Genomic DNA, 16,814 nt, shown 5'->3' with positions numbered 1-16,814 from the left:
GGGGGGTGGGGGTGGGGCCTCATACCTGCAGTCTCGGTGCTGGAGAGGTTGAGGTTAGTCTAGACTATGTAGGAAGGCCCTGTCTGAAAACAGAGGAGCAGAGTATGGTGGCATACACTTGTCATCTCTGCTTTGGAAGCAGAGGCAGGAGGTTAGGCGGTCCAGGTCTATCCCCAGCAACAGAGAGTGTAAGGCTAGCTCTGGCTTTAATTTAAAAAAAAAAAAAAATGGGCTGGGCGATGATGGCGTACGCCTTTAATCCCAGCACTTGGGAGGCAGAGCCAGGCGGATCTCTGTGAGTTCGAGGCCAGCCTGGTCTACAGAGCGAGATCCAGGAAAGGTGCAAAGCTACACAGAGAAACCCTGTCTCAGAAATAAACAAACAAATAAAAATAAAATGTGGTTCAGTGGTCATCGTTTGCCTAGTTGGGGCCCTGGGCTTGACATTCAATCTTCAGTACAAGGGAGGAGGCAGGGGTTTTCCTGCTCAGGGGTGGAGAGTGCATTTCACAAGTGTGAACCTCTGGTGTCAACACTTAGCACCCTAGAAAATGGAAAAAAGGTCATACTTAAACTTCCCCTCCTCCTTCCTCTCATTCTGACCCCTTTCAGTCCCAGGATGGCAGCCCGCCAGAGTGTACCTATGTCTACCCTCTCACCCATCTTGGCTTGTCCCTTGTGATGTTGGGGACATGGCAGTGACAGACATAACCCTGGTTCTGCCCTCCTGGGCTCCCTCTTCAGTGCGGGAAGACAGCCCTGTGTGGGAGTGGGCAGGGCTCAGGAAGGGCATAGGGACACCAGGGAGGGCTTCCCGGAGGTGGTGACTGTGCTGGGCTAAGGATTTAGGAAGCAATCCAGCCGAGTAGCAGGGAGTGCTTCTGTTGCGTTTTCGGTTCTGACCTGGAGGTCCAGTGCCTCACTGGCTTCTCCGGCCTCTTGTGTGTTCCTAATTCATCATGCTTTCCCTTGAGCCCCCCTGGGAGCGAGAGGCTACTCAGTGTCTGAGGAGCTACAAGGGCACGGTCGGGCGCTACTCTGCTCACAGTCCAGCGGGGCCATTGTATAATCACATCAACATGTCACAGGAAGCAGCACCTCAAACACCAAATTACAAGTTGTGCTGTGGACAGTTAGGACGTGGGACATGAATGTGTGCGGGGGGGGGGGATCCCAGGCACCTGTTGGGGGTGGGTGTCACCCACATTTGCACAATGTGTACAATGTACTGCCGTCAATTCTTCCCAGAACCCCCTCTCATCCTCTTCCACTCTGCTGACCCCCCCTTCCCAATTAACCATTCCCAACTTCCATGTCTTCTGACTTCATTAATTATAAAATTTCTCCATTCATTTTTTTTTAAAAATGTATTTATTCATTATGTATATAGTGTTCTGTCTGCATGTATGACTGCAGCCCAGAAGAGGGCACCAGATCTCGTTACAGATGGTTGTGAGCCACCATGTGGTTGCTGGGAATTGAACTCAGGACCTCCGGAAGAGCAGCCAGTGCTCTTAACCTCTGAGCCATCTCTCCAGCCCCTCTATTCATTTCTTTACAAGTCTTTACACTTATTTTATTTGTTTGTTTGTTTGTGTGTGTGTGTGTGTGTGTGTGTGTGTGTGCCCATGCCACAGTTTGCACATGGACGGACGTCAGAGGACAACTTCCAGGAACCAGTTCTCTCACCACTTTGTCGGTGACGGGAATCGAACACAGGCTGCAAGCTTGGTGGCAAGCTCCTTTATCTGCTGAGCCATCTCACCAGCCCTCTTACTCTCTTTTCTTCCTAGCATTGGACTGACTGACACACGAATGAGCTGGGCATGTGACAAAAACCTTTCATCTCTGCACTTGGAAGGCCGAGGCAGGATTGCCTGAAGTCGGAGGCTAGCCTAGGTTACCTGGCAAGACGCTGTCTCAAAGGCAGGCTGGGGATGTGGCTCAGCTGGTGGAGTTGCTGGCTTAGTGTGCCCCCAGCCCTCGGGGCCAACTCCAGCACCCTAGGAAGCTGAGCGTGGTTGGTGGTACAGGCCTCAGTCCCAGCACTCAAGGTGGAGGCAGGAGCATAGTTCCAGGCCAGCCTGGGCTACATGAGAGCTTCTCTCAAACCACACCACACCAAACCAAACCAAATTAAAGAAAAAGTAGCTGTGCAGCAGTGGTGGCGTACACTTTTAATGCCAGCACTCACGAGGCAGAGGCAGGCAGATCTCTGTGAGGTCGAGGCCAGCCTGGGCTACAGAGTGAGTTCCAGGACAGACAGGGCTACACAGAGAAACCTTGCCTCGAAAAACCAATAAATAATACATAAGTGATTTTTTTTTTTTTTTTTTTTTTTAAGTAACACACGACTAAGTCCTGGGGAATTTTTTCCATGCTCACAACCACAGGTTCCATCTCCAGCACAGAAAAGCAAAGTTAAAGAACAGGTTGCAGAAAGCGGCTGTGACCCGCTGGGAGTAATTCCATACAGTGCCCCAGAACCTATGGGGGAAATGGCTAAATTATTATGAACAATGAAACAATAACACAACACTAATATGCGCCAGTCCCAAGGCCCCAGCGGCAGGCCTTCTGTCCTCGCGGCTCCATCTGCTGGTCACACTGAGAATGACACTTAGAAGTGGCCTCGGCTCCCTTCATGAGCTGCCCCTTGCCTCTGGGAGGCGAGAGGACCCTGCCTGGCACCTGTGGCTCCTCCTGTCTTAGGCCAGGTCCTGATTGGCCTAGATCTGGGAGCCTGACCTGGACACGACTCCCCCACAAGCCCTTCCTTGGCTTTGCGCTGCAGCTGCCAGCCCTCACTGTTCACCCTGGGACTGGCAGGAGCTGAGTGTGGTGTCTGTCTTGGGTTTGTGAAAGACAAGAGGGGGCAGCGTGATGGTTATCTAATAATGTGGCCTGCCTTCCGAGGACTAAGTCTTCCCAAACCCCAGTAAGGATTCACAGAGGCAGAGGCGGTGGGGGTGGGGGTGGGGGATGCTGTGGTTAAGTGCTTGGCATCTGGAAGCCCAGTGAATAGGAGAGGGGGAGTTTGATTCTGCACGCCACTTCCAAGAAGTGGGACGCTTTACCTGCATAGGCCTCCTGTCTGGAAAAAGACCAAAGTCCCCAGCTCCTAAGGCAGAGCATGCCCACCACAACCAGTGTGGGCCACCTGGCCTGGGTGGGGATGCAAACACGGGGTGGTACAACCTGGAGGTTATTTTTAATATTTCAGGAATTATTTTCCATTCTAGTAAACTGGGGCCTAGGGAAACAGTCTGCTCCACTAAGCAGGATGTGGCCCACGGGGCCTCATCTATCCTGCAGGAGGGCGGGTGTATACATGCTGTCCTGCAGGTGGTCAGCAGGTTGTTCTCCACCTCGCTTTGAAGCAGGGTCTCTCAGCACTCGCCACCATCCGTGCATCCCATCTTACCACAGGAGTGCTGGCCATTTGGCTTTTTACGTGGCTCTAGAGGGCCAAGTCTGGGCTCTCAGGCTTTTGTCTCTGGCCCCCAGAAGAAGTGGTCTCTATCTAAAGCCCAGCCCTTGAAATCAGGAGTGACGAGGGGCCCACAGAGAGGGGTCCGCAGCTAGGCTCTCCCGTGCACGCTCTCACACGTCCCCACTACTGCAGCTGGGGGGCCTTCTCTCCCCACAGCCTCACGAAGGACAGGAAGCCAGCAAGTTGCTGTGCTTTACAACTGATTGGAGCTTTTCAGTTTTTGTTTGGAGACTGGGTCTCTCTGAAGCCCAGGCTGGCCTTGAACTCGGGTGCTTTGCCTGCCCTAGGGGAGAGCCACACTGCTCAAGTCCAACCCCCTCTGCTGAACTGCTATTCCACATGCTGTCAGTGCCCTGCCCCCCCCCACCCCGGGGGTCATCAGTGAGGCCCCCCATGAAGGACCTGTCACCCTCTGCCCCACCCAGCCTTGCTGTTCTTTGGCCTTCACATCCTGCTCTCCTGATGTCACAGGGTCCCACTGTCCCCTCTGGCTGTAGTATCCTCCCTGATGTTGGGTCGGGTGCCTTCGGGAGCTCTCCGATGGTGGGCCGATCTTTGCAGTCATACACACAGACCCAGACTTCCGGGCCAGGGCAGTAAGCTGCCCTTGGCGACCTGTCCACAGAGGAAGGCTGAGGATAGATGGAAGAGTCCAGACAGGTAGTCACTGTATTTTATTGGAAAACATTGATATATATTTTTCTTCACAGCTTGAACTGAACACAATATTGCCCGGTTTAAAAAAAAAAAAAAAAAAAAAAAAAAAAAAAACAGAAACAAAATAAAAACAAAAAAACAAAAAACAAAACCGAAACATTCCGCAAAGTCCACAGCCTCACGCCTACCTGCCCTCACCCTCACCTCTTGGCTGGGTCTCCCGATATGCCCTGTCCCTCCCTCCCTCCCTCAAGGCTGGCGCCAAGGGATGGAGAAGAGTCTCAAGCTGGGCAGGTCCCAGCAAAAGCAACGTGATTGCCCTGGGGGGCCAGAGGAGAACAGAGAAAGGAAAGGAACCCAGACTGGACTGCCCACGTTGACTGACAGACGTCCCAGAGGCTAGAGTCAGAAGCAAGGGCGCGGATCATGCTCTCCGCTGGGGAGGAGGACAGGCAGGGCGAGGGCAGAGGCGGGCAGAAAGCGATGCCAAGTCACCACGGAGGGGCAGGAGGTGCCCGCTGCGTGCTCTGCGCGGCGGCCCACACAAGTGTTTATTGCAGGTTGGTTCTTGTGAGCATGGTGGGGCTCGTCTCCCCTCTCCCCACCCTTTAGTTGGCCCGGCAGGTTTGGGACAAAATCAAAGTTCTGAGGGGCATAAAGGGGAAGAAAAAAGATCACCAGCACATTACACAGCGACCATCCCCCACATCATTCTTGGACCAGCCCTGGACTGGGCAGGTGGCTGGGGGCGCCATGGGGGAGCGGCATGGGATATTAGCACCAGGTATTTACAGAACAGCGTGAGATCACTGGAGGGGTGAGGGCAAGTGTGATCGGCAGCGTGGCCAATGACAGCCCCCCACCCAGCCTGACCTCAGAAAGCCAGCCAGATGGTTTCAGAACAGCGCCAGCGAGACCCGAGTGCTGTCCGCTCTGTCCGTCCCCCTCCAGTAGTGAAAGCATGTCAGCCTCCAAGGCCTTCCTGCCCCTTCCCCACCCTCCCACCCCCTAGCCCCATCCTGGGTCACATCCAGTCACTGCCACACTTCCTCGACTCTCTCAGTCCTGGAACACCCCCTCTTGGCACCCTGCCTCACAGGCTGCTGGGCTTGCACACAGAATCACAGGGCCGGGGTGCATGCAACAGTGGCAGAGGACATGCTCCTCCACTTGGCAAAGGCCTCGCTCCCCTCCCCACTGGGCAGGGACAGGGCCGGTGGCCACCCCAGCACCCAAAGAAGGGCGAACAGAAGGAAACAAACCAAAAACGGAGGAGAGCCATCCGGGCTGGAGGAGCAGGAGGAGGACAGAGGCTCCCCAGGGCAATGGGTTCACCTTATGAATGCATCAGGCCTGGAAAATGGGAATGGAAGGGGGAGGCCAAAGGAAGCGATGAGGGGCATGGAGGGACAGTCAGGAGGAGGGGAAAGAGCAGTCATGCAGCTTGGGACAAATCTTTTGTTGCTTTATCAGATTCTCAGTCAATCAATTGGTGTTTGCTAGAACCGGGAACGCAGGGGAGTTGAAGAGAGGAGAGCGCGAGAAGAGATCAGGAGAACGGGCATGGCCAGCTGCCCGGGCCTTCACTTCGCAGTCATCATCTGTACAAACTCTGCCAGGAGAGAGTCGAGTCCATCACAGGCTGAACCCCGCGGTCCTCCCAGCTCCGGGGGCCCGGAGGACCTGCCCAACACAACTCACCTTCATAATTGACCTGGCCATCTCCATCAATGTCAGCCTCTCGGATCATCTCATCCACCTCCTCGTCCGTCAGCTTCTCCCCCAGGTTCGTCATGACGTGACGCAGCTCGGCGGCACTGATGTAGCCATTCCCATCCTGGGGTTTGGGGACAGGGCTTGTCACTCAGGCTCCCCTGCTTGGAGAGCTGTGGTGGGCAGGGATTGCCAACGGCCTCCCCCCCATCTGGGTGAAGGAGCTCTCAAGGCGCAGAGGGGCCCCTGGCTTGCTGTCCGGCATCCGTCACAGGGCTCTGAGCAGGACTGCTTACCTTGTCAAAGACACGGAAGGCCTCCCGGATCTCCTCCTCACTGTCTGTGTCCTTCATCTTTCTGGCCATCATGGTCAGGAACTCTGGGAAGTCAATGGTCCCATTCCCTGGAAGAGGGAGGGAGGCAGAAGTTACCTAGGGCCCTGTAGGAGGGGTAATAGTTCCGAGGTCACGAGTGAGCAGAGTGGGTGGGCTGGCTCGCAGGAGCTCACCGTCAGCGTCCACCTCATTGATCATGTCCTGCAGTTCGGCCTCCGTGGGGTTCTGCCCCAGCGACCTCATCACAGTCCCCAGCTCCTTGGTAGTAATGGTGCCATCCCCATCCTTGTCGAAGAGGGAGAAGGCTTCCTTGAACTCTGGGGAGGGAAAGGAATGTGCCAGGAGCCCAGAGGTTAGAGTCACCTATTTCCAGGTGGAGGAGGAAGATGCGGGGCCAGGCCTCAGGTCAGGGCCCCACTTCCTCAGTGTACCCCTGCCTTCTTTCACTCCCTCCTCAGCCCATGGAGCCGAGTGACCTGGCCTGACAAGTGTCCTCTGATAGTTCTCCATGTCTTTCAAATGATGCCCTGGACCAAAGGGATGGAGCGGGTAACAGGCAAGACAACTCTCCACCTGAAGTTCCCTAGCCGAGCTGGCAGGAGGAAGGGGAGGCTGCCGAGGCTGCCGGCCAGCCTCAAAAGGAAACGTGGCACCCCATTCCTTCTGCTGGGCACCGCCAGCCCAGTCCCCACCGTGGGTGCTCCCGGAGGAGGAGTCGAGCCTGGGGCGGTGGCCTGTGGGCTGGTCTGCAGCGGGGCTTGGCTGATGGGACAGGGAGGGAGGGAGGCAAAGGGGGATGGCTGACAAGCCAGGCGGCCCAGGAGTGGGGTGCTGAGTGGGAAGACCACAGCTGGGGCCACAGCATCAGGAGAGGGAGAGAAGCATGTGGCTCCTGCCCTCCCACCGGGCCCACGTTGGCACCCAGAGCTCCCCACCCCCACACCCTCTGAGAACAGATGCCTGGCAGCCTGTTCTCAGAGGCTGTGGGCTGGGGTGGGGGTGGTGGAGGGGAGTGGTGGGCATTTTGCTAATGGGCAGGCTCAGGGTGAAAAGTGAGGCGTGTGCTTATGTTACAGGAGGGCCAGGTTGGGGATGGCAGGTGGCGTGGGAGGGACACGCACTGCTGGGCAGCTGTGACTCGAGCTTCTGGGCCCCGGGGAAACAGTCCAAGTCTCCTTGGGGATGCTGTCATCTCCCTGTGCCGAGGCCTGGCTGCTGGGGGTGGGGGTGGGGCAGGCAGTAGAGAGTGGGTCACGTGACCCATGAGCTCATGACCAATAAACAAGTCTAATCTTTTGCTTTCCTTGGTGGGTCTCTTCCTGCCCAAGGCCAACGTGTGACTCTGAGAAAGCAGGTCCTCTTCTAACACCTTGGCCTTGGAGCCAGCAAAGCTGGGGGCAGAGACCTTTCCTCTTACTTTGGCCTCTGGTCAGCTTTGCAGCCACCTGTGGTTAGGAGATATCCCAGGAATTGCCTCAGGCTGTGGAGGGGCAGAAACAGAGTCCAGGGCTCCATCCGTCCTGCAGCTGGTCTTCCTGGGGCTTGGGTTGGGGGGCGGAGCCACAAAAATAAACCACACGGGGTCTAGGGATTTGCTTAGCTTATGGGAGGTACATGATTATCGTTTGTGCAGGAAGAATTTATGGGGTGTCTACTAGGCTCCAGGCATTGAGGCTATGGCAGCAACCAACAAAACCAAGTCCTATGCTCTAGGAATGGATTCCTGGTGCCAGGCACCAACAGAAAAGGAGAACAGGTCATCTGTGGCCCATCAGACAGGCCTGTACCACACAGGCAGCGGGGAGTAAGAGAAAGGAGCCGCCTGCCTGGAGTGGAGTCAGGGAAGCTTGATTGCTGCCCAAGGACAGCGGTGGGAGAGAGAGAAGCAAGGGAGCACGTGGAGGTGGGAGTGGCCAGCCATCTTCCGGGCGGAGCAGGAGGGCCAGCCTATAGCAAGGGAGGCAGGGCTGACAGCTGGGTGGGCTCTGTAGGGAGGTTCTTTCCAAGGCCCGTGAGCTGTGTCGGGGAGGACAGACAGCCCCTGCAGCCTAGCCGAGGGCTGTGTCAGGGCCGCGGGGTAGGTGTGGCAGCGCCCCGCTAAGCTCTTCTGCTCACACACCGACATTCTAGCCGCAGGCCTGGCATGAGGTGATGAGGACACATATTTCATCAGATGCAGGGGCTGGCTAAGATCTGGCTTGGGAGAGTGGCACACTCACCTGCAATCTGTTCTTCGGTCAGCTGGTCAGCCTGGAAAAGGAGGAAGGAGAGTAAGTCACTGGGCTACCCACCCACCCTGGAGGCGGCCTCCTGCCCCTGCCCCTGCCCCCTCTGCCGGGGCCAGTTTCATAAGATGCACCTGCTGGCTAAGGGAAGAGCCTGCGGGAGGCAGGGCCTGGGACAGTCAGGACCCACGGGTCAGGGGCCGGGGCAGGCTACAACCACAGGCAGGGCTGAAGAAGCACCCGGCCTCAGCAGCAGAGCTGCTCCAATCCCAGCCTGGACGCAGTGCATGCAGCGTTAAGGTCTCACTTCGGGAGCCCCAGAGGCTGAGGCAAGAAGCAGCTGCCCTAGAGGCCTCATCAAGCGCTCTAGAAGGCTCCAAAGCAAAACAGGCCAGTAGTCCTTGGGTAGGGCGGAGGAAGCTGCCCACGGCTATCTTTGCTAGCTTCTGTCACCTAGTTGGAGGGACTAGGCCCGGGCAGCAAGGCTCATGTGGCAACATCTCTCTTAGCTGGTGTCTCCAAGTTGTTCCAGGGCCTGGAAGAACCCTGGTGGGGGAAGGCTGCTCCACCCCTCACAGGCAGGGCAGGCGCAGAGCACCATTCTGTTCTGTGGGGAGTGACTGCAGCAGGCAGCCGGGGGCACAGGACTGAAGTCTGCTTAGGCTTCAGCCTTCCAGATTAAGCGCTGCAGTTTTTAACCCTTCTCAGTCCAGGCTACTTGCGGCTGGCCAGCCACAGCAGACAGCCCCTGTTGCATCTGGGGTTGTGTGGAGGTCCTCGAGGGAGGAGCAGAATGGGTGCTGGGCCCCAACTTCTAACAGTTATAAGGGCGGTTTTCTTTTCTGGGGTGTGAATCCTGCTGAGGAATCTCCACCATCCCCGGGCCACTGTGGTCCATGAGGCTTCCTTTCCTTTTCCCATGAGGGCAAGGGGCACAAGGCCACAGCAGGCTCCGGGCCTGAGCCTGCAGGCCAGAAACGGAAGTGAACTATGGCAGGCACCCAGAGCATTCCACTGAGGCTCGGGAGCTTCCAGCAGAGGCCACAAACCTCTGCCTATCCCTAACCCGTGAGCCGCTCTTAAAAGCGATAGCCCACCCTCCTCCATATTCATAAACGATGCACACCGGGGGACACTGTTTAATCTGGAGGGAGAGGAACTGGAGACCTAGTCCCGAACATGAGATATCAGAGGAGAGATGTCTGCGGAGGGGCTGGGAGGGGGCGCAGGAGGGAGAGAAGAAAGGTAGACGTGAAGGCCTAATGGCTAGTCCTCTGTACAGCTATCAGAAATGACTCAGAGTGGTGGGCTTCCTAACCCCGACCTGTGACCCGGGCCAAGGAGTCCTTGTTCTAATGGCCCTCCTGAGCTGAGGCCGGCAAAGGTGCCCAGGCCCACCCCTTGGCTCTGACACCCGAGGACACTGGTGCGAGCTGCTCCGGAAAGGGAGAAGAGAATGGGCTTCTGGTTCCCGAGGCCAGCCTGTGCTGGGGGAGGGGAGGCCAGCTCTGGGGCCCATCTGCTTTCCATTCTCTTCCATCCGTGGGCCTAGGATGGGAAAAGCCAGCCCACTCAGGGACCTTCCTGTCACACAGTGCTGTCTGCAAGAAGCCCTGGCCTCTTCCCCTTTTGGTGACACCGAGGCAGGCTGCAGAATGGCCGAGGATGGCTCTGGAGCTGGAAGCTGCAGAGCAGGCACTGTCACGGTTGCTGCAAATAGGCGTGGCTCTGGCTCTGGGGAGGCCTGTCAGACACTCGGCCTGACATGCGGGAGCCCTTGCCCCTGCTCCATCAACGGAAGGCCACAGACAGAAAGGCAGGGCTGTTGGCCTGGAAAACGGATGGCCGAGAAGTGAGTCTGACTACTGCTGGAGGCCCTTCCCAGCCCAGATCCTTAGCTTTCACCGCAGGAGAACCAGGCTCCTCTCCAGCTTCCCAGACCTTCATCTCAGGCTCCAGGGAGCGGCTGGACAAGGAAAAGCAGCTTGAGGTGGGGAGGGGGAAGGGGATTATTTCTCTGTCTTGCCCCAGCCCCCAGAGGGTGCCAGAAAGCAGTGTTAAGTGAGCTCAGAACCCAAGGCCAGGGCCCCTCACCCGGGCCAAGGAGAGGAGTCACAACGCTCAGGCCAAAGTCCAAGGCCGGTTACCAGGGACTCTTCCTTCCCATACCTTGCTGATTACACACAGAAAGAGAAAAACCGGTCAGGGCCAAAGCTGGGACCCTCCTCTGGAGGCGGGGAGTGGGGGCTGCTGGCAGCTGCCCAAGCTGCAGGGCCCCTTTAGCAAGGTTCTGCTGGGGGGGAGATGGGGTGGTGGCAAGAGGAGCCCTCAGGTCTGTGTCAGCAGGATGAGATCTGATACATGGTGGCGGCTGCTTGTCCTCCCCAGCTTTGCCAGGGAGGGTGGTGCACACGGTTCCCAGGCTGAGCCTGGGGGGGGCTGGGGGTGTTGTGGGTGGCAGGACCAGGGGAGAAGTAGTCTGCTGTTTGCCTCTAGAAGCTCTAGCTGTGGGGAGCTGGGGAAGAGGCCTTGATAGAACGAGGGGCTCTCAAGCCAATGAGAGGGTCCCTTGGAGGTCTCTGGAGAAGCAGGCGCTGCTGCCCCCGCCCTGAGGGGATGGGACCAGGCGTCTGTCACCGACACCACACTGTACTGTATTGCACTGTCATTTGGCACAGCGAGGAGAAGCAGGTGCACGGGGCTGGAGGAGAAAGACACCTCCTGGCTTACAAGGGACAACGAGGGGGCTAGGCTTCCTGGCTGTAAGCAAGGTAGCTCATCGGGTGCGCCCCAAACTTTGACCCCACTCCCATCTCATGCAGCTTCAGTGCACAATGGGGACCGGAGCAACTCCACCCACCTGCTCCCACTGCCTTCAGCCTGGCCCAGCCCCGTTCTTCCCAGGGAAAGGGGACCTCACAGCTCCTCCTTCAGATCCTCTGCAGCAGCAGCCCACTACCAACCCAGCCTCACCAGCAGCCTTTGTGGCAGGACCCTTCCCTGGAGACACCCACCTCTAAACCTAGGCCTCCCTCAGTTACCATTCATTGTCTCCCCCGTCGCTCCTCTGGAAGCCTGTCCAATCTCACCCCCCCCCACCCAAACTCAAGTCCTCCCCCACCCCCTCACCTTGGAAACCCCGTTCGCCACCGACCCAAACAAAACACTGCCTCACCAGCCCTCCCTTCGATCTCTCTTCCTAGTGCAACAGCCTTAACCTCAGAATCCTTCCCAGCTACCCCCCACCAAGTTTTCCACAAGGCTCCCTGGTTCCCCCACTACCGGTGATCACATCCCTGCTCCTTTAAAAACATCTCTAAGACCCCAATCCCCCTCAGTCCCCCTCTGGATCCCCGCAGGCTCCAAGAGCATCTTCTAGCCTCTGCTTCCACCCACCTCGGGCTCCTCCTTACCTCAGCCTGCACCTGACCCTCCTCCTCCTCCCTCCTCCTCCTTTTCCAAGCAATGCTTGTCCTTGGAGACCCCTCCCCCACCGGGGTCTGGTATGCAGAAGTGACCCCCGGATCCCAGCTCCATCTATCCTCTCCTCTGCAGAACACCCCCTAGGAACCGATCGGCCCCCCTCTCCCACTCCGACTCCGCTACCCACGGCCACCCCTCCAGGAACCAAAGTCTTCATCGCCGGCGTTTCCTATTGGGGTAAGGATGTGATCCTGGGACCCAGCGTCCCGTGATGGATCCGAATGCTGATTTTTTTTGGGGGGGGGGGAGTAGGGGGAAAGGGTGTCCCGGTGTTCCCCATTTGAAGCCTCAGGTTGTCTGGTTTTTTTTGGGGGGGGTCCCACCAATTCCACCTGGTGATAAAGTAGCTTCTAGAAGTCCCAAGGGCCGCTTGGGAGATCCCGAGGGGCCCGGCCTCTGCCGCCCAAGGTTCGCTCGCCGTCTCTGGGGCGCTTCCCCTCCCGACCTCGGCCGCCTCACTCACCATGGCGAGGCACCGGGTGTCCGGAGCTCGGGGATCGAGGTTCCTCTGGCGGCGGCAGCAGCTGCAGCAGCTCGAGCTCCGCCGCGCGTCCGCGCCTCCACACTCTCTGCCCGCAGCGCGCGCCGCCGCCGCCCGTCCGCCCGCCCGCCGCCGCCGCCGCTGCCGCTGCCGCCGCCCGCCGCTGCCGCCCGCCCCAACGGTCCCTCAACGGCAGCCGCGCGCGCCCCGCCTCGCCCGGCCCCGCCCCAGCCGGCCCGCGCGCCCCCGCGGCACTGCGGCTTCCTCCGGATCCCTCCGCGCCGGGACGGCGCGCGCTCGCCGGCCCCTCTGCACAGAGCCCCAGGAATGTGCCGCCGGGCGCGCGCTCGCTCGCTCCCCCTTCCCCTCCCCGCGCGCGCTCCCGCCTCCGCGGCCGCCGCGAGGACTACTTTCGGCCTCCGCGCGCTCAGCCTCTTGCCGCCGCTCAGCTGTGCTCTTTGGCGGAGGGGCACCGGCTGGCGGGGAGTGACGCGTCCCTCTGTGAGCCGCGCCGCTATTGGGCCCGCCTCGTGGCGGAAATGAGAGCGCAACTCCGATTGGTCCGGCCTTCCCTGCAATGCGTCAAACTGGGGCGAGCCACTGCGCGGTGGGTGGGTGGGGGACGGGACGGGACGGCACGAGCTGTGTGGCTCGGTGGAGCCGCGGGCCATAAAGAGACGAAGACGGAAACGGAGCGGGTGTTGCAGACGCCAATACGTCGTCTCTGCGGCCTGGAAGTAGCAAAAGGGCTGGAGAAAGGCGCAGAAGGCCTTTCTTCTCTCTCCCCTTGAGCCGATACTAGATGGTTTAATCCAAAGCCGAGGGGTCTGGAAGCCCTGCCTGGCCCGGCTCTTCACGGTGGCCGGGTCTTCTAGGTTCCGTCCATCTCCTGAAGGTTCCACCCTCGACCCGTATAGTGTGCTGGGATGACTCAGCGGCTGAAGGCGCTTGCAGTCAAGTGCGACCATCTGAGTTCGATCCCGGGGACTCACGGGGTGCAAGGGAAAACAGACTCCCATAAGTAGTTGTCCTCTGACTTCCATATGCGCGCTGTATAAATGTAAACAAACAAACACGAATTTAAAAGATGCACCAGAGCAATATGTAGGAATCGCCACTTGGCTCTTGATCCTCTCAGGATCTGGACCCAGGACAATCTCAGGATGCAGGATTTCTTTTCATTCATTCATTTTTTGACATTGGGCAAAGCTGTATGCAGAGATTTGGTGCTTGGCTGGGCTGGGGACACCACACTTCTAAATCAGTCTCTGATCCTCTAGACAGTGTAACTCACTTCTTATTTCCAGGCTTCAAGACACGGAAAGAAAAAGAACTGGTAATATGGGTAGCTGAGACTATTGTACAGCACAGTATATAACTACTGTACAGTTCCCTAGTTTAGAATAGGAGCTGACATTCTCCCTCCCTCACTGCCCCCCTCCCTCCCTCCCTCTACCTCCCTCTCTCTCACTCTCCTCTTCTGAGACAGGGTTTCTCTGTATAGCCCTGGCTGTCCTGGAACTCACTCTGTAGATCAAGCTGGCCTCGAACTCAGAGATCTGCTTGCCTCCCGAGTGCTGGGATAAAAGGTGTGCACCATGGCCTTCCGGCAAGAGTTGACATTGTCTTGTACATCACCTTCTCACCACTGTGATCGACTGAGAGACAGACATGTTAATCCAGCGAGGCTAATCACATGCCCCATCCAGAACAGGATGTAGGCTGAACCAACGAGAACCCTTCCCTGGATTTTTGGCTCTGGAGCTTCCAGGGTCAGAAAACTTTCTTTTGCGGGAGGGGGAGGCTGTGGGAGAATACATTCTTTCTGTAGATGCCACCTGTGGCCATCTCCCAAATCTGCTCTCATTTTAGGAAAGAGAATGTGTCTAAAAAGGAAGGGAATAAAACTGACCTAGAGCAGAGGCAGAGAGGAGGAAGGATCTTGTTGACACTGACTTAAACTGCAGCCTGTAACGCAAGAATTACTACATACAACAGCAGTTCTCAACACGTGAATCCATATTTACATTACGATTCACAGCAGTAGCACAATTACAGTTATGAAGTAGCAAGGAAAATAATTACATGATTGGGGGTCACCACAACATGAGAAACTATATTAAAGGGGTCACAGCATTAGGAAGGTTGAGAACCGCTGACATATGATAATATGATATTGAAATGTGTCCTCCCTGGCTGGAGAGATGGCTCAGCAGTTAAAGGCTAGGCTCACAACCAATAATAATAATAATAATAATAATAATAATAATAATAATAATAATAATAAAATGTGCCCTCCCCCCTTTTTTGGTTTCTATGGCTGTAATAGAGGCCACATCCAAAAGTAGCTTGAGGAGGAAAGTCAAAGCTGCAACTCAAGGCAGGAATCTGGAGGGGAAAAATGAAGCAGAGGCCACGGAGCACCCTGCCTCCTGGCTTGTTCCTGCCGGCTTCCTGGGCCTGCCTTCTTCTATCATCCAGGACCACCTGCGGGGGCAGCCGGTGGGGGGGGGGACCTGGGTTGCGCCCTCCCACGTTGATCATCAATCAGGACGATTCCCCAAATGCCTGTCCACAGGCCAGTGTGCTGGGGGAGTTTTCCCAGTGGAGGTTCCCTTCTCTCAGATGATCTCAGCTTGCATCACAGTGACATCAAACTAGCTGGGTCTTACTGTGTAGTCCGGGCTGGTCTTGATCCTCCTGCTTCAGTTTCTGCAGCGTTGGGATCACAAGCACATACCATTCATTCCTCCCGCCTTCGAACTGCACATTTTTAAAAAAGATTTTGTTTTGTTCTTTGAGACAGGGTTTCTTTGTGTAGCCTTGGCTGTCCTGGAGCTCACTGTGTGTAATGTGTCTTTTTCTGTCCCAGTGACACAGAGACTTCTTATTAATTATGAAAGCTTGGCTTATAGCTTAGGCTTATTCCTAACTGATCTTATAACTTAAATTAATCCATTATATTAATTAAATTAATCCATTTACATTAATCTGTGCTCTGTCACATGGTGTTACATCTCTTCCATCTTGTACCTCCTGTTTCCTCTCCCTGTCTCCTGGCTTCTCCTGTGTGCCTAGATTCCTCCTCCTCTTCCGTTCTCTCCCTGAAAATCCCACCTGTACCTCCTGTCTAGCTATTGGCCGTTCAGCTTTTTGTTATACCAATAACAGCAATATACCTTCACACAGTGTACAAATGTCCTACAACAGCTCTGTAGACCAGGCTGGCCTCAAACTCACAGAGTCAAGTCTGCCTCTGCCTCCCCAGTGCTGGGATCAAAGGTGTGCACCGCCACCTCCTGGCAAAACACACACACACACACACACACACACACACACACACACAGGACTGGGATTGAGCTCAGGGCCTTCTGCATGCTAGGCAAACACTCCACCAAGGCAGTCACAGTCACGTCCCAGCCCTAGGCGCCATTCGAGCGCGTCTCTGAACTGCCAGTCTTTGGAAGATGTTGTGAGGGATCCCCCCGGTGGCAGCACACACTGTGTTCTGCTCTGATGTTCTGTTCTTCCCATCTTCCAGAATAATTGCTGTTTTTGCTAGCCGCATTGCCAACCAGAATAAAAACAACATTTCCCAAGTGACCTGCCTCTTAGGTGTGGTTCCTAGGCTGGATTCTACCGAAGGCTGCGTGTGGAAATTACATGTCCAATTTCTGGGCAATACCTTTAAAAGGGAGTGTGCTAGGTTTTTTTATTTTTCTTTTCTATTTTTCTTGTCTTTCTTTTTTCCTTTATTTTTGTTTTGTTTTTTTGTTTTTGAGACAGGGTTTCTCTGTGTAGTCCTGGCTGTCCTGGAACTCGCTTTGTAGACCAGGGTGGCCTGGAACTCACAGAGATCCACCTGTCTCCGTCTTCCAAGTGCTGGGATTAAAGTTGTGCACCACCATCGTCTGGCTTAAAAACATTTAAAAACAATTTATTTATCCTTATTTTGTGTGCATTGGTATTTTGGCTGCGTGTATGTCTGTGTGAGGCCATCAGATCCCCTGGAACTGGAGTCACAGACAATTGTGAGCTGCCATGTGGGTGCTGGGAATTGAATTCAGGACCTCTGGAAGAGCAGCCAGTGCTCTTAACCGCTGAGCCATCTCTCCAGTCCCTGTTTGTTTTTCTGACCGGGTCTGACCCAGCCCAAGCTGGCCTTGAACTTACTGTGCAGCCAAGGATTGGCTTGAATTTCTGATCCTGTCTCTCCCTCCCAAATGCTAGGATCACAGATGTTTGTCAACACACCTAGTTTATACAGAGTTAGGATGGACCCTAGGAGTGAACCCTAGGCAAGCAGTCTGCCAACCAAGGTAGGCCTCAGGCTCCCTCTCTCTTCTTGATTACAGCCTTCTTAGAGGTTATGATGCAATGTCTCATCGTGGTTTGTATTTAATGTCCCTAGTAACTAATGGGATTGG

The 16,814-nt window shown here is 56.1% G+C and overlaps 1 protein-coding gene across 1 annotated transcript; it reads right to left on the bottom strand.

Moving 5' to 3' along the window:
* Positions 1-4,152: 4,152 nt before the first annotated feature.
* On the bottom strand, positions 4,153-12,501 carry Calm3 (calmodulin 3). The gene is made up of 6 exons (XM_028854913.1): positions 12,370-12,501; positions 8,418-8,448; positions 6,372-6,515; positions 6,160-6,266; positions 5,852-5,987; positions 4,153-5,762 (listed from the first exon to the last, which is right to left on the bottom strand). Exons 1-6 carry the CDS (start codon positions 12,370-12,372, stop codon positions 5,734-5,736), a joined length of 450 nt encoding a protein of 149 aa, XP_028710746.1. The 5' UTR covers positions 12,373-12,501; the 3' UTR covers positions 4,153-5,733.
* Positions 12,502-16,814: the final 4,313 nt, after the last annotated feature.

This window comes from Peromyscus leucopus, chromosome 1 (genome assembly GCF_004664715.2).
Source record: "Peromyscus leucopus breed LL Stock chromosome 1, UCI_PerLeu_2.1, whole genome shotgun sequence".
In the NCBI taxonomy this organism is placed as follows: Eukaryota; Metazoa; Chordata; class Mammalia; order Rodentia; family Cricetidae; genus Peromyscus; species Peromyscus leucopus.
Note: the sequence above shows the minus strand (reverse complement) of the source record. Positions and strands in the feature narration are given on the sequence as shown.

Excerpts from the sequence above, each read along its gene's own strand:
- Calm3 (XM_028854913.1), bottom strand. Across the intron at positions 6,267-6,371 it reads CAATGAGGTGGACGCTGACG|GGAATGGGACCATTGACTTC; the intron begins GTGAGCTCCTGC and ends TCCCTCTTCCAG. Across the intron at positions 5,988-6,159 it reads CCTTCCGTGTCTTTGACAAG|GATGGGAATGGCTACATCAG; the intron begins GTAAGCAGTCCT and ends CCCAAACCCCAG.